Here is a 20874-nt window from a genome sequence, read left to right as displayed (position 1 = left end):
CCCAGTCGCTACCCTGATAAATACACAGTCGCACAGGGCAAACTTTTATAAACAACTACAATAAACAAATAAAAAAATAATAAATAAATAAAACAATGTGTGGCTCAGTTGGTTAAGCATCTGACTCTGGATTTCAGCTCAGGTCATGACCTCATGGTTTGTGGGATCGAGCCCTGTGTCAGGCTGTGTGCTGACACTGCAAAGCCTGCTTGGGATTCTCTTCCTCTCTTTCTTCCCCTCCACCCTCCCCTCTGTTTCTCTCAAAAAATAAACAAATATCTAAGAAAAAAAAAAAGACGAGGGGTGCCTGGTTCAATTCATTGGACATCTGGCTTCGGCTCTGGTCATGGTCTCACAGTGCTTGAGTTCAAGCCCTGTGTTGGGCTCTGTGCTGACAGCTCAGAGACTGGAGCCTGCTTTGGATTCTGTATCTCCCTCTCTCTCTGACCCTCCCGTCACTTGCACTCTGTCTCTCGCTCTCTCAAAAACAAACTTAAAAAAAAACAGATGAGGGGCGTCTGGGTGGCTCAGTTGGTTAAGTGTCCGACTTCAGCTCAGGTCACGATCTCGCGCTCTGTGAGTTCGAGCCCCACGTCGGGCTCTGTGCTGACAGCTCAGAGCCTGGAGCCTGTTTCGAATTCTGTGTCTCTCTCTCTCTGCCCCTCCCCTGTTCATGCTCTGTCTCTCTCTCTCTCAAAAATAAATACACGTTAAAGAAAAAAACCTTAAAAAAAAAAAAAAAAAGATGAGCGGGTTAACATAAAAGCATAAAGTGCCATATGATGGATTTTAAGATAGTGAATTGAGAATAAATCTCCCCTTCCTTACACCAACCTTTTAGATATTATTAAAAAAAAAAAAAAATGAGGGGCGCCTGGGTGGCTCAGTTTGTTAAGCCTTGACTTTGGCTCAGGTCACAATCTCATGGTTTATGAGTTTGAGCCCCACGTCAGGCTCTGCTCTGATAGCTCAGAGCCTGGAGCCTGCTTCGGATTCTGGGTCTCCCTCTCTCTCTCCCCATCCCCTGCTCACACTGTCTGTCTCTCTCTCTCTCTCTCTCTCTCTCTCTCTCTCTCTCTCAAAAATAAATAAACATTAAAAATTTTTTTTTAAAAATGAAATAAATGATAAAGAAGGGAAGCAGATGGGAATCTGCAGGAACTAGAGCTGTAGCATAAAGTCATGAGACTTATATGAAATCCTCAAGGGACAACCAAGAATCACCAAATAACTGAGAGGAAAAAGTAAGAGAACAATTAAAAAAATATATTTAATGTCCTCAGAACAATACAGAAAGAAATGGTAAACCAGAATCAAGAACAGATGGTTATGAGAGGAACCAGTAACAGATTCTGGAAACAAAAAATAAAACTCCCAACTGGGAGTCTCTCTAAAAACAGAATGGACACAGCTGAAGAATACATCTTTAGGCTGGGAGATAGACCTGAGGAATTACCTCAATGCAGTACAAATAACAAAGAAATGGCAAGTATGAAAGAAAAAGTGAAGAGACATGGAGGACAGATTCAGATGTTCCAACTGTCTAATATGAGTTCTAGAAGGAAGTAAAAGCAAGGCAGTATTTGGAAGAAAACAGTAATTGAGAATTTCCCCAAATTGAGAAAAACATGAATTCTGAGACTGAAAGAGCCAACTAAGATAAAGAAATAAAAAAAAAAAAAAAAAAAAAAAAAAACCATCCCTGATTACATGCCAGCGGAATTATGGATCATTAAAGATAAAGAGAAAATTCAGAGTAGATGATCTGCACAGACACGAGAGTGAGATAGACATCAGCAATAGCAGATACAAGACGATAATTAAGCCACTATCTCAAAGGCTAAAGCACCAGTGTGGTGCTTTCAGGGCAATTCCCTGAACTAGAAAACATAGCTGAGTCACTAGAAGAACATTACAAGAAAAAAAAAAAATCACTTCTTTGTACTTCATTCCTGACTAATACTAATTCAGGACAGGGCCCAGTTCTGTGCGTTAAAGAAACAAGATTTCCCAGGTGATTCCTATGTGACTTCCAGTTAAGAACTTTTGTGCAACAGGCACAGAGTAAGGGAATAATCAATTCTGGAGGTACATGGTGTTAGAAAAGCTACAGAGAGGAGGAGACATTTGAAGGATTGTGAAGAGCTTCTTAGGCAGACAAGGTGGAGAAGGACAAGCTAACCTGAAAGAGGGAAGAGAATGAACAGGAGAACATGAGGAATGCAGGTAAGGAACTTCCTTTGGGAAAGTCTGGTAAAGCTTAGGAGGGGATGACTAGGCTGCACAGAATGTGACGAGGCTCATTCCACCAAGCAAAGAATTCACGGCTAAAATGTTAACTTCACATTTTCTTTCTTTTTTTTTTTTTTTAAGTTTATTTATTTATTATGAAAGAAAGGGCAGGGAGAGATTGGCGGGGGGGGGTGGGGGGGGGTACAGACACGGAGAGAGAGAATCCCAAGCAGGCTCTGTGCTGTCAGTGTGGAGCCTGATGTCGGACTTGAATGCATGAACCGTGAGATCATGACCTTAGTGAAAACCAAGAGTCAGACACTTAACCGAGTGAGCCACTCAAGCGCCCCCCCCTTTTTCTTTTTTTACTTAAAGTGTATTTTGAGGGGCGCCTGGGTGGCTCAGTCAGTTGAATGTCCAACTTTGACTCAGGTCATGATCTCACACTCATGTGTTCGAGCCCCACATCAGGCTCTGTGTTGACAGTGCAGAGCCTGGAGCCTGCTTCAGATTCTGTGTCTCCCTCTCTCACTGCCCCTCCCCCCTCACACTCTGTCTCTCAATCTCTCTCTAAATAAATAAACATAACAATAAAAAATTTTTTCAAGTGTATTTTGAGAGAGTGAGAGAGAAAGAGCACAAGCGCACAAGTTGGGGAGGGAGAAAGAGAGAGAGAGAGAGAGAGAGAGAGAGAGAATCCCAAGCAGGCTCCTCACAGCCAGCAGAGAGCACAATGTGGGGCTCAAACTCACGAACCATGAGATCATGACCTAAGCTGCAATAAAAAGTCAGACACTTAACCGACTGAGCCACTTAGGCGTCCCAAAATGTTACCTTCACAGTTTCACAATTCAAAAATATAAACAGACAGTTACCTGAGCATTGCCATACTGCACAGTGGAACAGTAGTTCTTGATGTCACTCTTGCAAGCTTCATACAGATCTGGTTCCAGACGGATGTCCTCTGTCTGTATGGGAGGGGGCCAGCATGGAAAAGTGAGGTTACTTGAAACTGGAGATGTCAAATGTTCTACATATTCACGTACTGACCAGATCTTGTCTAGTGACCACAACCTTTACACAGCAAAATAGGAGCAGTGGGGCCACCGCAGTAAAAGGAGAGCTGGCATTTAGTTTCAATTCTGCACTAACTAGCTAGATGGCCTTGGACTTTTTTTGCAAAACAAAATGCTGCCACCTACCTGGCCCCTTCGCAGGACTGCTGTGAAATGAAGTAAGATAATATGATGTGGAAACCACTTCAGGAAATTAAAGCATTATATAAATGTAGGGTTCTACTTTTATTATTGTTTTATTGACAGAGTGAGGTCCAACGCTAGGGACCCAAAGTCTCAATTACACTAGGATATCGAGGAGAGCTCCACTTAACACATAATTACCACCGAATCACTCCCACCCTACGTGAAAATCTGGTAATGTAACTTTTGCAATATTACTGGTGTTTGGTGTTCATTTCTAGCTTTTAGTTTTTATTTAGACTGAAGTGAAATAAGTAGAATTCACAATACAGAATATACTAAGCATTTTTAGCTGTTTAGCTTAACCCCCAAAGCAACATAAGTTTCCCCTTAGAGCGCACACTGCATTCGACTTGCCAGTAACTGTTGTACCTCGTGATCTGTAAGCTCTTCAGGGCATGGCATTCCCCTGGAGACTGTTGTGGGTCAGGGAGTGGGCACAGATCTCCAGCTGACACGAGCAAATTGAGGGAAGGATCTGGCTACAGGCTGTGGGGGAGGGAGGAGGTCTCTCCTGTTCTACTTCCCTGCTGGAGACGACGTGGAGCAGGAGGCCAGAGCCGCTGCAGGTAGCCATGGTGAGGGGAAGCAGCCTTACCATGAAGCTGGTGCCATGAACAGCAAAGCAAACAGGGAGAGACCCTTGATCCTTGAGGGCATTACTGATGCACGGACTGTATCATGGGCTTACAGCTTGTCCTATAGTGAGCTTCCAGTTACATGTGGTAAAAATACTTTATCGGTTAGGAAAAGTGAAGCAAGAAGCTGTCACATGGTAAGATCTGAGCACAAGGCTCCAAATCTTAACAATCATAATAATGGCTAAAACCTTTCAATTTGCCCTCACCCTTCACCCAACTTTCCAGACCCGCCACTGTGTTTCTGGGACCAGAGGCTGTGCTATGAGGCATTACCATCTCTAGCTCCTCCACCCGCAGCTGCTTGCGGCACTTCAGGGACACCCTGTGTTCCTTGGCTTCCTGTAGAGTGTCATTGCGCACAGTGGTGCTCAGACAGATCACCACGTCCACCCTGCCAAGGAAAGGAGAAGGCTGAGACTGGCTGGAGCCACATGAGGGCAGAGAGCCAGGGGCTGAGCTGGGGCAGGGGCCACATCAACACTCCAGAATGCATGACCCTCTTTACCACGTTTTTGAATGCTTTTTCTAGAAGTCTCATTGTGTTAAAAGCGCTAAAAGCAGTAACCTGACTCTCTATGTCACAAATGACTGAAGGCGCACTACAATCCTGACAGGTAGGGAGGCCACAGAGGGGACGTAAGGACAGTTCAATGCTTGTTTTGCTAAAAACATGAGACCAGAGAGGAATGCTGCTCTTAACTCTAGACTATGTCTTTCTTTGATGAGCTGTGAAATTCATTCTTGAGAGGTACAGAACCTTGAGCAAAATGGGAACTTGATTTATATGAGGGAGAGAGATGTGTTCTAGAAACATGCCTTTGCAAAGAGTAAGATGGAAGAATTCAGGCAGCCATGCTGTAAAAGCCCATCACTGTCTTCACTGAGACCTAATTCTTTTTTTTTTTTTTTTTTTTTAATGTTTATTTTTGAGAGAGAGCCAGTGTGAGCAGGGGAGGAGCAGAGAAAGAGAGTGAGAATCCCAAGTAGGCACCGCACTGTCCACGCAGAGCCCGATGCGGGGCTTGATCTCATTAACTGTGAGATCATAACCTGAGCCAGAGTCAAAAGTGGGATGCCTAACCGACTGAGCCACCCAGGCGCCCTGAGACTGAATTCATAAATGAATAAAGTTTTTGTTTCCAAACTAGACCTCTAATTCAGTAAAAGCCCCTGCTGCTCTCCCAAAGGAGTTAACATAACGGAATGATGTTGGGAGGCAGTTAACCTCTTAATCATACTATGACTGGCTTCTCTAAGTAACAATCTAAATCTGCCTCTTCAGTCAGACAGCCTGAACCTGGGAACATTAAAATCGCCCCTTTAGCCTCCAGGCTCTCTGTGTCAGAACCACCACCGTCCCCTGTGGCTGCAGGCAGCCACAAAGATCATGTGGCCACACAGCCCAAGTACATGGCCGTACTACCAAGGGAGTGTGCAGGCCTCCAAGGCTAACCCTACCAGTACACAGGACATTTGTCCAGAGTTTAGGGAAGCAGAATTAATCAATTAAACGTTACATACTTCTTTTTTATGTTGGGGCAAAGTTTCAACACATCCTCCTTGCAGGCCATTTTAAACTTGTAAGAAAACCGAAAATCCTTCATCTGCACCTGAAAAAGATGATGAGAAAGAAAATCAGCAGCTCTGTGGCAAGTTCCGATTGGCAGTGCTGGCTGATTGCACAGAGACTGCAGAAGCCTGCCTTCCATGCCCTGTGAAACTTGCTCTCTATCTCAGACTTCGTGACCTGCCAACCTCCCCATTATTCCCTCTGCTAAGGGCACCCTGGCATTCCTGCCATTCCAATCATGCTGCTCCCTCTGCCACAAAGCCCTTCTCCCAGATCCTCCCTGGTCCGCGCATCACCTCCTCAGCATTTCTACTCAAACATCTCCTTCTCCAGTCCCCTTTCTCCTTCATCCTCTAGCCCTTATGCAGCTCTAGCCCACCTGAGACTCTGTACTTATTTGTAAACGTGTTTTGTGTCTTTCTCTTACTAGAACACAGAACAGACAAGGGCAGGGTTTGTTGCCCACTGTCTCCAGTACCCACACTCCAGAGGCCCTCAATATCATTTGGTAAAGGCAGTCACATAGCCCATAGGCCCTGGGAAGAGATCAATTTTATACAGATGACAGATTCCATCCTCCCGGGAAGGAAGTGCTTGCTTTACCAGAAACACTTTCTTTAGACATGTGTAACTGTGAAAAGTACAGTTTTAACCTTATGTGGATGCCAGACCTGGGTAGTATGATTTACAAGAAAAAAAAAGGCTTAAGAGTTCAGTACACTGATAGACATTTGGGCTGATGCACTGAACAATGACAAAACAGCAGATCCCAGTCATACTTTCTGTGCAGCAAAGGTTAACGTATCTTATGAAAAGCAAACAATGTGACTCATCTCTATTCCCTAAGGGTACAGACTCCATCTTTATTTAGCACTGCGTTCCTAGAGCCTACCATCGTGCCTGGCCATAGTGGAAAAGACCGTATTTTTTGAGAACCAGAGAGGACATATATTTGGAAAAAAAAGATTTCTCACAGAAGAGGTGCCCTGATGCTCTGGAAGAGAAAGAATGCAGAGCCATCCAAGCAGCCAAGACAGTCAGGATTTGCCTGGTGTTACTCACCAGCTGGAAGTGGGTAACTCCAATGGCGCACTTCTCATTCATATCCTTCTGGTGTTTGTTCTGAATCAGACACTCCATCAGGTCCCCAGAGTCTATCTGGTTATCTGCCACATCCTGGGGAAGGCAGTGCACATTTACATTTCATTTCTAACAATTAGTGAACAAATCGTGCAGCCTAGTTCATAGAAAAATGGAAAACGAGACTGATTCTAGAGCCTTCACCAACAAGATGCCTCATAAATTATACCAAAATAAGCCTACGAAATTACAAGGGATGTTTATCAGTGTTTATCAGTATTGGCACAGCAAGCTGCCCTGCATGAAGCTCCGACAAGAACATGTACTGTGCAGGGTTTTTACTCCTTCCCCTACATGACGCCAGCAGCTGGCTTTCAGCATCACACCCAACATTGCCTCCTGGTTCCGGCATGGTTTCACCCCTGTAATTTAGCTAGTTCAAAATAACAGAATTAATTTAATTTACAAGAAGAGAGTCGGGAGGTGCAGCTACTATTAATGCTAACAAACCCCAAGCTGATGTATTGGCGGCAACACAGCTATGCTCAGGAGGGCCTCCCCCTGCCCCCTGTAAAGGGCATCTCCACAACTGCCACTAACCACATACCAGGTCATCTACCAATGATAATCAAATAAGGTTTCTGAGGATGGTGGCACCCGTCTCTTGATTTTGTTTACATTTTTCACTTTAATTCATCAATCTGATGATCACTCAGGAGTAATGTATGCCGAAGACAAGGAAGTTAGTGCAACACACAAAGTCCCAGTGAATTTGGTTTTGTTTTGAATCCATTTCTCCAGATATTACTTACGTGGCAGAAGTTCTGAATTATGGGCTCACAGGCTCTCATCAGTAAGGCTTCGATCTGAATATCCTGTGGGAGATTAAACATATTAATAATTCTGCTTTAGAAAGAGCCAGTAGTTTAGGAAGCGGGGCAAGTTTGTGTTTCTGACTCAGTAGCAACTGATGGGCATTTGCCATCACCATAATCTAAGGTGTCCATCTGGAAGCTAGTCTGGTCTTTAGGTTAGACAGCCACGGCACAGAGAGAATTGCTCCTTCATTATATTCTGAAAGGCAAGGTTTTCTAGAGGCAGATACCCCTTGGGCCTGAGCAAAAGATAAGGCAGAATTAAGAACAGTACAGAAAATAAAACGTTTAACAGTAATCCTAGTGTTCAGCCTTTGGAGTTTTTCCAAATGGCTAAGCAGTTCAAAATGAAAATGCGGGTAACTGACATCTGTCTTTAGTTTATAAGCTCCTAAAACAGACGACAAACCACTGCCTCTGGGGAACATACACAAATGCCTTTAAGCAGACAGCAACCTCTGTGCAGCACTAGCTGCTGAAATAATATCTTCCTTTAAAGAGTGACACACCCCAGAATGTCCTCAAAAGCCCATAAGGACAATGAAAATTGGAGAAGGGAGATGACAGAAGATGAAAGAAAGCAATAAACTTTTGAAAAATAGAAAGCAAAACAAAAACAAAAACAAAAACAAAAAGACTAGCTGAGCAATGTAATTGTACGTATTGATACTTTTGACAATTCAAACAGTTCTAAAAGGCTTATGATAAAAAAAATAGCAATTTCCCGTTTCCCTGATTTCTGCTCCCACAAGACCATTTTAACATTTTTATCTGCTCCTTCCCCAGTAATGCTGTATTTCTAAATAGTATTTCTTGCTTATGAGACTTTCTAATTTCTTTTTTAATATTTTAGTGAGTTACAGGATGAAACACGGATAAACACGTGTATTCAATCTTCCACATTTAAGTGGAAATCCCAGCCTTTTATTTTCTTAATGATGACAAAAACATTACCAGATGACCTAACCGAAAGAGCTAAGGTAAGAGAACAGGAACGGGAATGTTCGGACTGGTCTTGCACGTGATTGAGAGATCTGAAGCACAGCTGCTAGCTTTTCTTAAAGGCCAGGGAAAAGATTGGTCTAATCACTGTGATAATTCTAATTTATGAAGAAAACCAAAGGGCTAAATGTATGGGCTATTTCTCTGGAGAAATGAGGAGAGGGGTTTAGGAAACAAAACAAAACACTTCTTGGTAAAGCCAGCGGAGAGAAGTGACACTCTCGGGGCTGAAAAACAGCAAGCCTGAGAACAGAGGACAGGTTGCTGACAGGGCTGCCGCCATCTACAAGCTGCAGACTGCTTACCTCAGATTCTAACTCAGTGAGGTTGCCGACTATATCTCTGCACTCTACAGCCAGGTCGTCAAGGTGGTCCTGGAGGCACTCTAGCTCCTGCAAGTAAGAAAGCAATCCCTTGGCATGTGTCAATTATATAAATGAACAAGGGAAGCAGAGAGAACAGGGTCTACTACTTCCTTTTCAGTGGTCCTCCTTATCTTTCCTTTTAAAAACTATTTCACTGAACAGAACACTAAAGCTTTATTTGAGTCCCCAAACTGGGATTGTTGAAAAATAAGTACTTGATGTAAAAGGGTAGTTAAGAGGGTCACAAGGGGCTACAATAGCCATGCAAATCCTACAGAAGGCCCAATCAGTAAGTCCAACAAGAATCAATGTCGAGACGTCCTCAGAGTCTAAAAATTTTATCAGGCCTTTATTCCACTCTATCAACAACCTGTCATTCAATTTTAACCTATGTTTTGAACACCTTTGCTCCCATTTTAAATCTGAGCACCAATAACAATCAACGAACAACAGATTTACAGGGAAAGACATGGAATATTTTAAGACTTCTCATGAGCAAAGTAGGCTGGGACCCAGGATCCAAAACACAGCATAGAACTTATAGCTCCTGCAAGTCAAATGTGGGATTCTAACCTTGGCCCACATAGAAAGATCCTGAGGAAAACTGCAAAGCAAGTGAGCACATTAGGGTTTGGACATCTAAACACTATCTCGTCTAGGCTTTGGAAACTGACCTGGAGAGACCTCGTAGTATCATTCCATGACTATTCCCTTTAGAAACATAGAGGTTTTAAGTAGAACAGAAGCTCATTTTCCCAAAGCATATCAACAGCTATTTCTCAGCAAAGGGCTCTATTAAAGGATCAAGTTTAACTTACTATTTTGCAAGAGTCTCTGTTTTGGAATTAGAATAGGAAGTGATGAGCAGGGGGGTGTAGGAATTATACAATGCCCAGAAAGTGGGGGTGGGGTGGGGAATCCCTAAAGGAAAATGCATAAAACCTTGGGAGTAAGATAAATGGCCAAGGGAAAAATCCCAGTCATAGAATCCTTTCCTGAGCCAAGCTTCACAGCAATGGACTGCCACACAGCATAGCTTTCTCACTGTTACTTCAAAGGGGGTATGGAAAGAAACTGTTTTCTGGGATTCCATGTGACCATATCTTTTGTTTCATTAGACAGAGGCAGCAGAAAGCTGAACTGCAAGCGTTTTCTAACAATAAATTTGACAGAACTGCAGCAGGCCCAGGAGGTAGCCTGCTGAAAATGGCATTCCCAGGGTGAGCAGATCTGAACAGTGAGCCATGTTGCTTCTTAAACATACCCAATTCCTGCACGGGTAAGTTTTTAATAGTTTAATCCCAGAGGATGTTCTGGAGTAGTAAAAATGGAACCTAGAAACCTGAGTTCACACTTTGTTCTAGTATTACTGGAGCTTTAAACAAGGACTTACTCCTCACCACAGAGGACACACTACCTTCTAACTTAATTTGCTAGAAAGCAGTAATGTAGCTTTTCTATTTTTTTAAAGCAGGCACAAAATCGTTAGGAACCGTTCACAGCATGCATGCAATTCTGGGGGCTGCTTCTTCTCTATGCTTCCCGGTATGGAGAGGTTATGACACAACGGACCAGATGTCTGGTTAGGATTACACCTGAGTATTAGGAAAGGAAGTCAGTACACTTCCTTCACTTCTTGAGTCTCAATTCTGTCAATTACCAAATGGAAAAGATAATTCCCATTCCTACATATCTCATAGGACTACTGGATGGCATGCATGCTATTCATGTATGCCAGTATTTACAATTGTTTATATTTATACACTGCCTTCTCTCGAAAGGACTTAACGTACCTTATAAAAGTGAGAAGAGAAAAAAAAGGCAATATAAAATAAAGTTAGAATGAGTTAAAAAATAGGAAGAAAAAGAAAATATGGTAAAGAAGGGGGGATGGAGCTAGCAGCAAACCTGGTACACAAAAGCCTACCACAAAATCTCATATACTTGCTAGAGGCAGGTCATACCTTTGGCTCCAGGCTTTTTAAGAGGCAACACGAAGGGGGAAAATAATCGCTTACAAAATACAGTAACCATAATATAAAAACAAACCAACGGCTTAGGAAAAGTAGTATTATTCCTTCCACAGAGACGAAAGAGAAAAATTTCCTTAGGATTTCTTATGAAGAGGACACTGAATAATGTAACAAAAATAAAGATTGTATTTTATGGTCTGTACTCTATATAAAATGTTAATTGTGATGATGATGATGATTACTACTACTATAAGATAAATAGGTGGCTATGTGAGCTACCTGTCCAGTCTCTGTTTTTTCACTGCACCATTTTCCCAGATCGATAAGGCATTTATCCTGAAGGCCAGGATCCAGCTTAACATCCATGGCACGCTGGTGTAGGATCCTTTGGACTTCTGCTCGGCACTCTCGTGAAAGCTGTATGAGAAAGAACAAGCAAAATACTTTAAAAGTACCAGAAGCAAGGCTGCCTGGTTGGCTGAGCATCCGACTTCAGCTTGGGTCATGACCTCATGATCTCATGGTTCATGAGTCTAAGCCCCACATCGGGCTTGGTGCTGTCAGCGAAGAGCCTGCTTAGGACCCTCTGTCCCCCTCGCTCTCAGCTTCTCCCCTGCTCACACTCGCTCTCTCTCGCTCAAAAATAAAATAAACATTAAAATAAAAAAGCACCATAACCAAAACAAAAAAGCACTAGATAAAGGATATCTGTTGTCAGGAAACTAACAGAGAACGTTATAGTAATTTATATAAACTTTATACCTCAAATCTCTTCCAGAATAAGGATTAAATTTTCTAGGAGACTTCTAAAAGCCTGTATCTCTAGGAATGAGATTATACATTCAATATTTTCTAATACACTATTGAGACAACATCCTTTTCTCAAAATACTCTGATAAAAAGTGAACCGGATTTGTTCAGGTTAGGTTAGAGTTTTTTGTTTAGCGGAACTAATCTGCTATTACTCTATGAATGTAGAGTAGAATGCGGGCTCCAGTTCAGGAAAAGGCACACATTTGGGTCAGGAACATTAAGTTCAAATTTACCTAAACTCACAATAAGTCTAAAAACCATCTGTATCCTGGTTAAGAGCTTCTAATGGAACTTTAAAGTTAAATAAAATTATGGTGGCAATATTTGTCTATTTGTCATTTAGATTTTGGTAATTTAAGGGCACCTGGGTGGCTCAGTCAGTTGAACGTCCGACTTTGGCTCAGGTCATGATCTCACAGTTTGTGAGTTCGAGCCCCACATCAGGCTCTGTGCTGACCACTTGCTCAGAGCCTGGAACCTGCTTCAGATTCTGTGTCTCCTTCTCTCTCTGCCCCTCCCCCGCTCACGCTTTGTCCCACTGTTTCTCAAAAATAAATCAATGTAAAAAAAAAAAAAAAAAAAAGATTTTGGTAATTTAAAGAAAAAACTGGAAATGTCCCCTGACTTACTTTGTTGAAAATGTAAAATCAGACGGAAAGAAGCTGGTGAAGCAACTCTATGATTAGTCGCTGAATAATGGAAGTTTCTAGTAGTGCAGCAACCCCTCCCTGCCAGATATACTAATAAACAAAGTTTCCTACAATGACAGAAGTCAGCACAATACAACAAACTAACTAAAAAAACAAATGGTTGATTAGAAGAAATGAAGTCAGTATTGAATGCATACCCTCCTGCCCTGTTCCTCTGTGCGGTAGGCATGTCTATATAAGCAGGAGAACACAGCTCCGGGAGGCATAAGTTCACTGGTTTCATTCCAACCATGGGTGTGGCAAAGACGAGATGCATCTCCCTGGCACTTGCGGTATAAGACAGGGTCCAGCCTATAAAGTTAAAAGATATTCCTGAATTTTGTTCTTCAGGAACACACAGTGGTCAATCTGTAGAAGTCTGTTGACCTTGGCACAGAAGATTTAAGTTCTACCTCAAAGAGGCCAAGACAGCTATGTAAGATGCGCAACATTACAACAGCAGACTCAGCACTAACACGCCCAGGCTGAAATGAGAAAATAAGGGCTGTAGCTTATCACCAGGCAATTCACAACTCTCCACTCAATACTTTTTTTCTAAGTGTGAAATTCAATCCTATCTGATACACTAGATTCAACAGGATCAGGAAATGGCAAGATAAACAAAATCCCTCACTCGGTTTCCTTTCCAGTAAAACTGTTACTCTTCTTCCTCCCATGCAAGCTAAGGCAGTTCCATTTTTAGTTTACCTGAATATGCTTATCAACTTAAAAAACTTGACATTTAACTCTGACTCTGGAGACAATGGATTAAGGCAATGAGCCTGCAGCTTCTCCAAATCAGACCAATAGATGCTTAATTCTGTCCACATCATAATGTCAACTTTAGGGGAGAGCTAGTGAATGGGAGGAGAAAAGCTAATACTTAATGAGTAGCTTTTAGGCCTGTGAAGCATTTTTTTGATCATGGGTAAAGGAGTTACAGAAGAGGAAAAACAGAGTTTTGATTAAGGCAGTAAACTCAGTAAACTACGTAAACAGAGTTTAGACTCTGAGTCTAAACTCAGGCTTAGACGGCCTGAGAAAGTACAGAGAAATTCCCATGTACTTTTCTGTAGTCCTTTCCAGAGCTAATCTGAGGACACAGAAATAAAAATACATTGAACCTTCTGAGTAATCACTTCCCAGTAAAGTTTGTGGGTGACATATTCAATCACTAGAAAAAGTTAATGACCAAACTCCAGGGGTTGAGATAACTGAGTCAGGAAGGAGCTGAGCCTGGGTGCGGCAGGAAAAGCCAGCTTCCCAAGCTGTCGGGTCCTGGCCGCTCTGGAAGTGGAAGAGAGACTGAGACATAAAAAGAGGAGGGCACTGAAGCCAGTAAGTTACAGTGATTCTGACTGCAACACAGATCCTTCTTCTATTTTGTCCCCTACCCCTCCTTTCTTGACTAACAGGATGAGAAGAGAATTAGAGAATCAAGTTGTCACTTATTGATAAGAGCCTCTTAAGATAGAAAATTCAGTAACTTTGAATAGTTAAAGGAATAAAAGTAAATTCCCATATCCAGCACAAATCAATAAAAATTAAAATGCACTAGTATCTTCTTAGAAACGTATCTGAAGATGCTTCTGCTGCCCCACAGGTGCCCAAGTCCTTTCAGGATAGATGTTTGTGGTATCAGAAACATTTGACTCTGACTTCCAAAATAGTAGCGAATGGAGGCACACGGGGACAGACCTGCAGGGGCTGCCTCAGCTTTGAGATACTATTCTGAAAGCAAGAAAGGTTTCTCAAGGGATTGGAGTGTGTCAGCTATCCCAGAACTTACAAACATATTCCTACCGGTTATTTCAAATAATACAAAAGATACTGACTACACAGGAGAACATGCTGAGGCTTACACTTGATTCTGGCTTCAAAATACTCACTTCCAATCTCGGGAGATGAAATACTGCAGCTCTAACAGACGGTGTTCACAATCTTCCACCATTTTCTCCGTGTACAAGTGCTCCATCAGGCACGAGAGGATCCTGGGAATAAAACAGGGATGAAATTGTAGCAACAGGTTTGGAATTCTCACATCAATATTTCCTTGGTCTGTAGAAAAAGTCATTGAGCTATTTTTTAGGGCAATCAGGGATTTACTTTTCTGAGAATAACTCAAATTAAATCAGTCTGACAATGATTATGGCTTCTAACTTCAGGACCACTTAGCACTTAGGACTCAGCTTACTTAAGATCTGTGTGCAGCTGCTGTATTTTTAATTGTTAGTTGTGAAAATTCTCCAACACACACAAAAGTAAAGAATCACACATTAGCCACCTTCCCTTCCCATAACTTTATCAACGTACGGCTAAGTTTGTTTTAATTCTACACCCCCTTGCTGGTATTTTGAAGCAAATCCCAGATACCTTATCATTTTATTCATAAATACTTGAGCATGTTTCTCTATGAGAACATAATACTATAACCCACGAAAAGAAATTAATTTTTAAAATCCTTAATGTCATGTAACATCCTGTTAGTTTTCAAATTTTTTCCCAATTTTCTTATGCCTTTTTATATGTTCATTCAAACCAGGACCCAGAAAAGGTCCACACGCTGCATTTAATTGATAGTCTCTTCAAATGATTTTTAGCTATAGCAGTTCTCTCCTTCCCTCCCTCTCCCTTGACCCCTCGTGCTCAATGCAGTTATTTTTATATTGGTAAATATTCTTAATTAGTCTTCACTGTGTTTGTCTATCTCCTCCAACTGCATAAAAAACTTTAAAGAAGAATACCCTTTTTTAATCCCCTGCTATAGCATGAACAGCAGGAGTGTATGCATAACAGAATGATGACAAATATGGACTGCATTCATTTTATTGTTGATTACTGCCAGCTGCAGGCTATGAGGATTTGTGCAGAATGGGAAACCTGTTCTTTACTTGCAACCTGGTTTTAAAACTAGTTTGTGCATCACATGGAGAAAACTACTACATGACATTCAAATACTTTAGTATAGCATTTTATAGCTTTCCTAAATCTTGGACGCAACTTCAGAGTTCATTTTGTTCATGATTATATCCTCCAACCACAACAGTTTTTATTTCAATTAGAACTAATTAATTTCTAATAATTATCAAGTAGCCAATGTAAACAATGAGTCAATATACAAATAGGATGAACTACAGAGACAAAGTAATGTGTCCCTTTATCCTGAGTGTTTCTCTCTCGTTTTCATTTGACCATTAAACGGATTATTCAGCGACTTAATGCACAGGCCCATACATGCTCGGTCACAGTCAGTGAACTTCAGCACAATGCTGGGTCTCGGTGTCTCTACATCATGGATGAGGCAGAGCCAAGGGCTCCATTTCAGTACTAGTTCTATCAAAAGTTGGTATATGTTTCTGTTTAGAAGGAATGTTTCTGGCGCTACACTGCCAAATACAATACAATGTAAATAAATACTACAAATAAGATAACCTACATTGGGTCTCCCGATCTTATGTGTTTGCAGGCCGTCTGTATAACAGATTCACAAGCTTCATTGAGAGCTCTATCAATGCGGTAATCTGCGCCAGGGTCCGTCTCCTGAATCAGTGTTTGCAGCTGGATTAAAAGAAAATTAAGAAAGAGGAACATCTCTTACATATGAGGGAAGAGCAATGTCATCTTTTCAAATATTTACTTGGTCTGGTATATCACAATGTACTGTTAACAAGTTTAACAATTAACAATTGTCACTGGCCAAGCATAAGAGCTCCTGTCAAATACATTCCAACTGGCTTCTCTACCTTGAGCCTCAGTTTTTCTGTTTAAGCTACTGTGGGGATTGCTTGTCTACCTGTCTGGACCATCTCTGGACATTTCCAAACCAAAAGCTCTTTACGATATAAAGCCTGCCTTTTCCCTCATATCTGCCTATTTGTTAATCAGATTGCTAAATCTGACCCTCACGGCCAAGCCAGAATTGAGTGGACAAGGGTAAAGAGAAGACATCTCCACTCAGAGACCTAATTTGGTCGTAAGAATCTAGAATTTGGATTATGCAGCCAATACATTGGCATTAAAACAAGCATGCTCCACACTATTAAAAACAAATGTGAGATTTCATTTAACTTGTAAGAACTATCAATTAAAAAAACAAGAATGCAATACTTATAATTTCCATTTTTCCTCAATTATCTTTTATACAACGAAGAGGTAAAGCAGAACTTGCTCATTATACATATCCAGAAAAATACTTGTCGGGGCGCCTGGGTGGCTCAGTCGGTTAAGCGTCCGACTTTGCCTCAGGTAATGATCTTGAGGTCTGTGAGTTCGAGCCCCGGGATGGGCTCTGTGCTGACAGCTCAGAGCCCGGGGCCTGCTTCAGATTCTGTGTCACCCTCTCTCTCTGCCCCTCCCCTGCTCATGCTCGGTCTCTCGGTCAAAAATAAATAAACGTTAAAAAAAAATACTTGTCATGATACAGCTGAAAATGAGAGTATTTTCTTTAACATCTATTTTTGCCTGGTCCATTCTCTGTCATGGAATAAAGTGAGAGCATGAGAAGATGGGCCTCTAATTCTTTTTTCCGGTCTTTGAGGAGAAAGCAGTTGGGGCAGAGGAAAAAACTCCAAATTAGGGATCAGAGGACCTGAATTCTATTAATAGTTCTGGCTCTGCCAGAAATTAGCTTTGAGAACATGGTCATGATTAACCTCTAGCTGCAGTTTCTTGAACTGAGGAAGAATTACAAGAAAGAGTCATATACAAGAGAAGGATGTATAAACTGCAAAGCATTTTACATATGTAAAAGATCATTATTAGTACAGATGGATAGCAGATGGTGTTTTGGGGTGGGAATCTTAAATAACAGACAACAAATTTAAAAACTAGAATCCTTCTGGTTTGGGTTCCCTATTTTCCAAGTTAAAGTCCTTTCTGTGTCACAGATTTAGCCTTTGGAGGAGAGTCTTCTCTGATCTTCATACATGTGACCTACAATCCCACAGGGGCTCATACGAAAGCACTGACCCCATCACACATGGGGGGAGAGAACACAGATCAAAAGGAAATGAAGAAAGAAAAACCCAATTCTATCTATCCTAAAAAGTCAACAATCAAGATGAGAGAAATAGAAAAGATTTCTGGGGCGTCTGGGTGGCTCAGTGGTTGAGGATCTGACTGGTTCAAGTCATGATCTAGTGGTTTTTGAGTTCAAGCCCTGCCTTGGGCTCTCTGCTGTCAGTGAAAAGCTCACTTTGGATCCTCTGTCCCCCTTTCTCTCTGCCCCTCCCCTGTTTGTACTCTGTCTCTCTTAAAAAAAAAAAAAAAGTTTTAAAAAGTATTAAGAAAGAAAAGAAAACAAAAGATTTTCAATATTCTGGGAAGGAAGTTATTTATACCAATTGTCGGTGGCAATTTGGAGAAGCTACAAAATGCTCTGCTTAGCTGATAGGAAGATTATCATCAATGTTAGTAGTAACATTTGCTGACAAAGACCAAAATATTTACATCTTTTTCTGAGGGAAGTTTTAAGTATCATGGGGATCTGGAAGTCTCTGCAAGAACTGTACAGGTTAAATATCCATAAGTGACAGGCAAACTTTGAGAATTCAAAATGAACACACCAGACTGCAGCTCCTAAAAGGAGACAATGACTGCCTTACAGACTCTAGAGGGCTAACAGCCCAAGGGATCACTGCCACTCTGGAGCCCAGGGACAGCAGTGTGGGAAACAAACACTATGAACATAAATCGCTACGTGATTATATATCTATTTCAGCCCCTGACTGCTTAGGAAAAAACTGGGGAAATGCTTGTGAGAAATTTTCTTCTAGACAAAAAGGGTGAGACGGGAGGTCCGTATATACCTTCCAAGATGAGCCACTAGTTCTTTTTAACAAGCTAAATTTCAAAAAGCCCTGGAGGTAGATGGTGTGAAATTAAGTTAAACCAACTTATTTTGTGTTTTTTTTGTACACTTTGGTATAAGTGTAGCCTCAGTAAAGAGGTTTATTCCTGACCAACTCCCTCCCCTTTACATGCTGCATTAAGGATGAGCTTCAAGTATAGGATTCACTTCAAGTCTTGATTCACTCTTGGTCTGAGGCCCAAGCACACATATTGTCACAGAGGTTTCCCAGGACAATCACCAGCAAGGATTGTTCCTGAAGAACCACAATGTTCCAACTAAAACCACAGTAGATTCCTGAAGCCTTCCTTCTAGCTGGGTTCGGGATTCTGGAGAATATATATATATATATATTTGTCTATTTTTTCCACCACTGGACGTATAATTTACTTTCGACTATGGGTCAGGGTGAGTAAGAGAAGCGAAGATGAAATTTTACTCCACATCAAAATTCTATGGACATTTTGTGTTTCAGATTGTCAAATTGTGGTTTTCTATAATACTCATTTTTTAATAAAAATGTCAACAACAAAAAACAACTGAATTGTGGTTTTCTAAAGTTTCACTGAGAAACTCAACTCCCTAATTTAGGATACAAAGCTAAATGGTATCTTTTGTGCATCCTAAGGGATGTATGGGGTACACTGTACAGGGTACCACTGTTCCATCTGGTACAGATGGTTCAAAGACTCTTATTCAGTAAAAAGTAATAAATGTGGACAATGGTAATGAAACAGATGCACTGCATCTATAGTATTTTGTTAACTTTATATTATGCCCCTCACCTGTAGTTATTCAACTGTTCGTGAACCCTAGATCAAAAATAACTTTATCTTTAAAAAAAGGGAAAAAAAGGAATAACTTTATCTTCCCAAGAAGTACACTCATCTTTTCCAAATATCTTTATAGAATTCATGTACAGTTTGGGGCCAGAGAAAGAAAGACCCTTCCATGCACAGTTGCCCCTGGTGTAACAAGAAAGATGGTGTCATTTTGAAAATAACATGCTCTCTTGATCCTTGTGGCCAAGAATTCACAGTATGCTGCACATTAATAAAAAACAAAAAACAAAAAACAAAAAACAACAAACTCTTAGAAACTTTCAAATCCTTTCAGCTCTTTTTCAGCCTCAATCTAATCAAGCCTATAGAGAAAGGCAAATCGTCTTTTGGTGCAGGATGTTTTCTAATTTACCAGAACCTGGTTTGCCTTGGTTCTGAGTTTAGAAATTTCATCTAGCAAGTTACTTTCCTTTAAAAACTCCAGCAAACAATGCATTTTACCTATTTCTTTAAGTATATAGCTCCATTTATTGTTTATGAATTCAAACTTTTGCTCTGCAGCAAATTCCACTGCACGTGGAATTCCACGTTCTTATTAAGGTATGCCTGAACAATATTCTGTGTCTGGTTCCTACTGCCCAGTGTTAACTGTGATGCCACAAACGATCTAGATAAAGGAAGCTGGGACAGCATCAGGAGGAGACTTAGCCGATAAAATAGAACATTCCAAATGGCAGTAGAAAATTTTTCCTTACCGCTTGCTGGCAGTTCATTCCAAGGTTCCCTTTTTCCCCACGAACTACTTTCATTAGACAATGCAGAGTTCGCCCTTTTCGATGTAATCCAGAACAGTGGTGTTCGATCTCGCCCCGACAGCTCAGGATGATCTCGGGGCTCAAAGAAAAGTCTTCCATCAACATGCGCCGGTAATCTAACATCTCCCCCTGGCACTCACTGCTCACTTGTCGTCCTAAGTTAGGATTTAAGTCACGACATTATGGATGGTGCGCATTACAATCAGATATCACCACACATAAAAATACATGTTTTCCTCTAGAATATAATACCAGTTATGCTATTAGCTAGACTGAAAAGCTTAGGATATAGCAAGCATCAGCATAAAATGAGTTTGAGACTTCAGAGACTAGGGTTTATCTTGACAGTATTCTGCATTATACAGATTTTATACTACTAAACTAATAATGGAAATGCTGTGCCGATGGCAGTCTTATTTTTTTTTTATTAAAAAAATTTTTTTAATACTTATTTTTGAAGGAGATAGAGACAGAGTGCAAGTGGGGGTGGGGCAGAGAGAGAAGGAGACACAGAATCCAAAGCAGACTCCGGGCTCTGAGCTGTCAGCATAGAACCTGACGTGGGGCTCGAACCCACAAACTGTGAGATCATGACGTGAGCCAAAGTTGGACACTTAACTGACTGAACCACCCAGGCTCTCCATCGAAGTCTTATTAATAAGGTAACTTTTAGAGTAACAATGAAAGCTAAGAACAACCCCTACTGGTATGCACAGTTAAAGCCTGTGGAAAAGACTACACTTCAAATATTCACTACAGCCTCTTCAGCCCCCTTCGTTGAGCTAAAAAATGCCAACTGGGAAATCTTAAGGAAGTTTTTTAAAAAACAGCTTTAATGAGGTGTAATTAAGATAAACTGTATTTTTAGAGCATACAATTGGAGAAGTTTGACATATGTATACGTTGTTGAAGCCATCACCACAACGAAGA

The 20874-nt window shown here is 41.2% G+C and overlaps 1 protein-coding gene across 2 annotated transcripts in view; it reads right to left on the bottom strand.

Moving 5' to 3' along the window:
- GLG1 (golgi glycoprotein 1) overlaps window positions 1-20874 on the bottom strand; it is a 149410-nt gene that overhangs the window by 15010 nt on the left and 113526 nt on the right. For both annotated transcript variants that reach the window (XM_047836693.1, XM_047836694.1), the window contains exons 8-18: window positions 19885-20099; window positions 15936-16057; window positions 14389-14490; window positions 12658-12811; window positions 11277-11414; window positions 8965-9051; window positions 7595-7657; window positions 6765-6878; window positions 5654-5742; window positions 4406-4523; window positions 3108-3200 (exon numbers count right to left, since the gene is read on the bottom strand). In XM_047836693.1, the coding sequence (XP_047692649.1) occupies window positions 3108-3200; window positions 4406-4523; window positions 5654-5742; window positions 6765-6878; window positions 7595-7657; window positions 8965-9051; window positions 11277-11414; window positions 12658-12811; window positions 14389-14490; window positions 15936-16057; window positions 19885-20099 (1295 nt within the window). The remainder of the gene's footprint in view (window positions 1-3107; window positions 3201-4405; window positions 4524-5653; window positions 5743-6764; window positions 6879-7594; window positions 7658-8964; window positions 9052-11276; window positions 11415-12657; window positions 12812-14388; window positions 14491-15935; window positions 16058-19884; window positions 20100-20874) is intronic.

Source organism: Prionailurus viverrinus, chromosome E2 (assembly GCF_022837055.1).
Source record: "Prionailurus viverrinus isolate Anna chromosome E2, UM_Priviv_1.0, whole genome shotgun sequence".
NCBI lineage: Eukaryota > Metazoa > Chordata > Mammalia > Carnivora > Felidae > Prionailurus > Prionailurus viverrinus.
The sequence above is the reverse complement of the archived record's forward strand: the minus strand, read 5'-3'. Positions and strand labels throughout refer to the sequence as shown.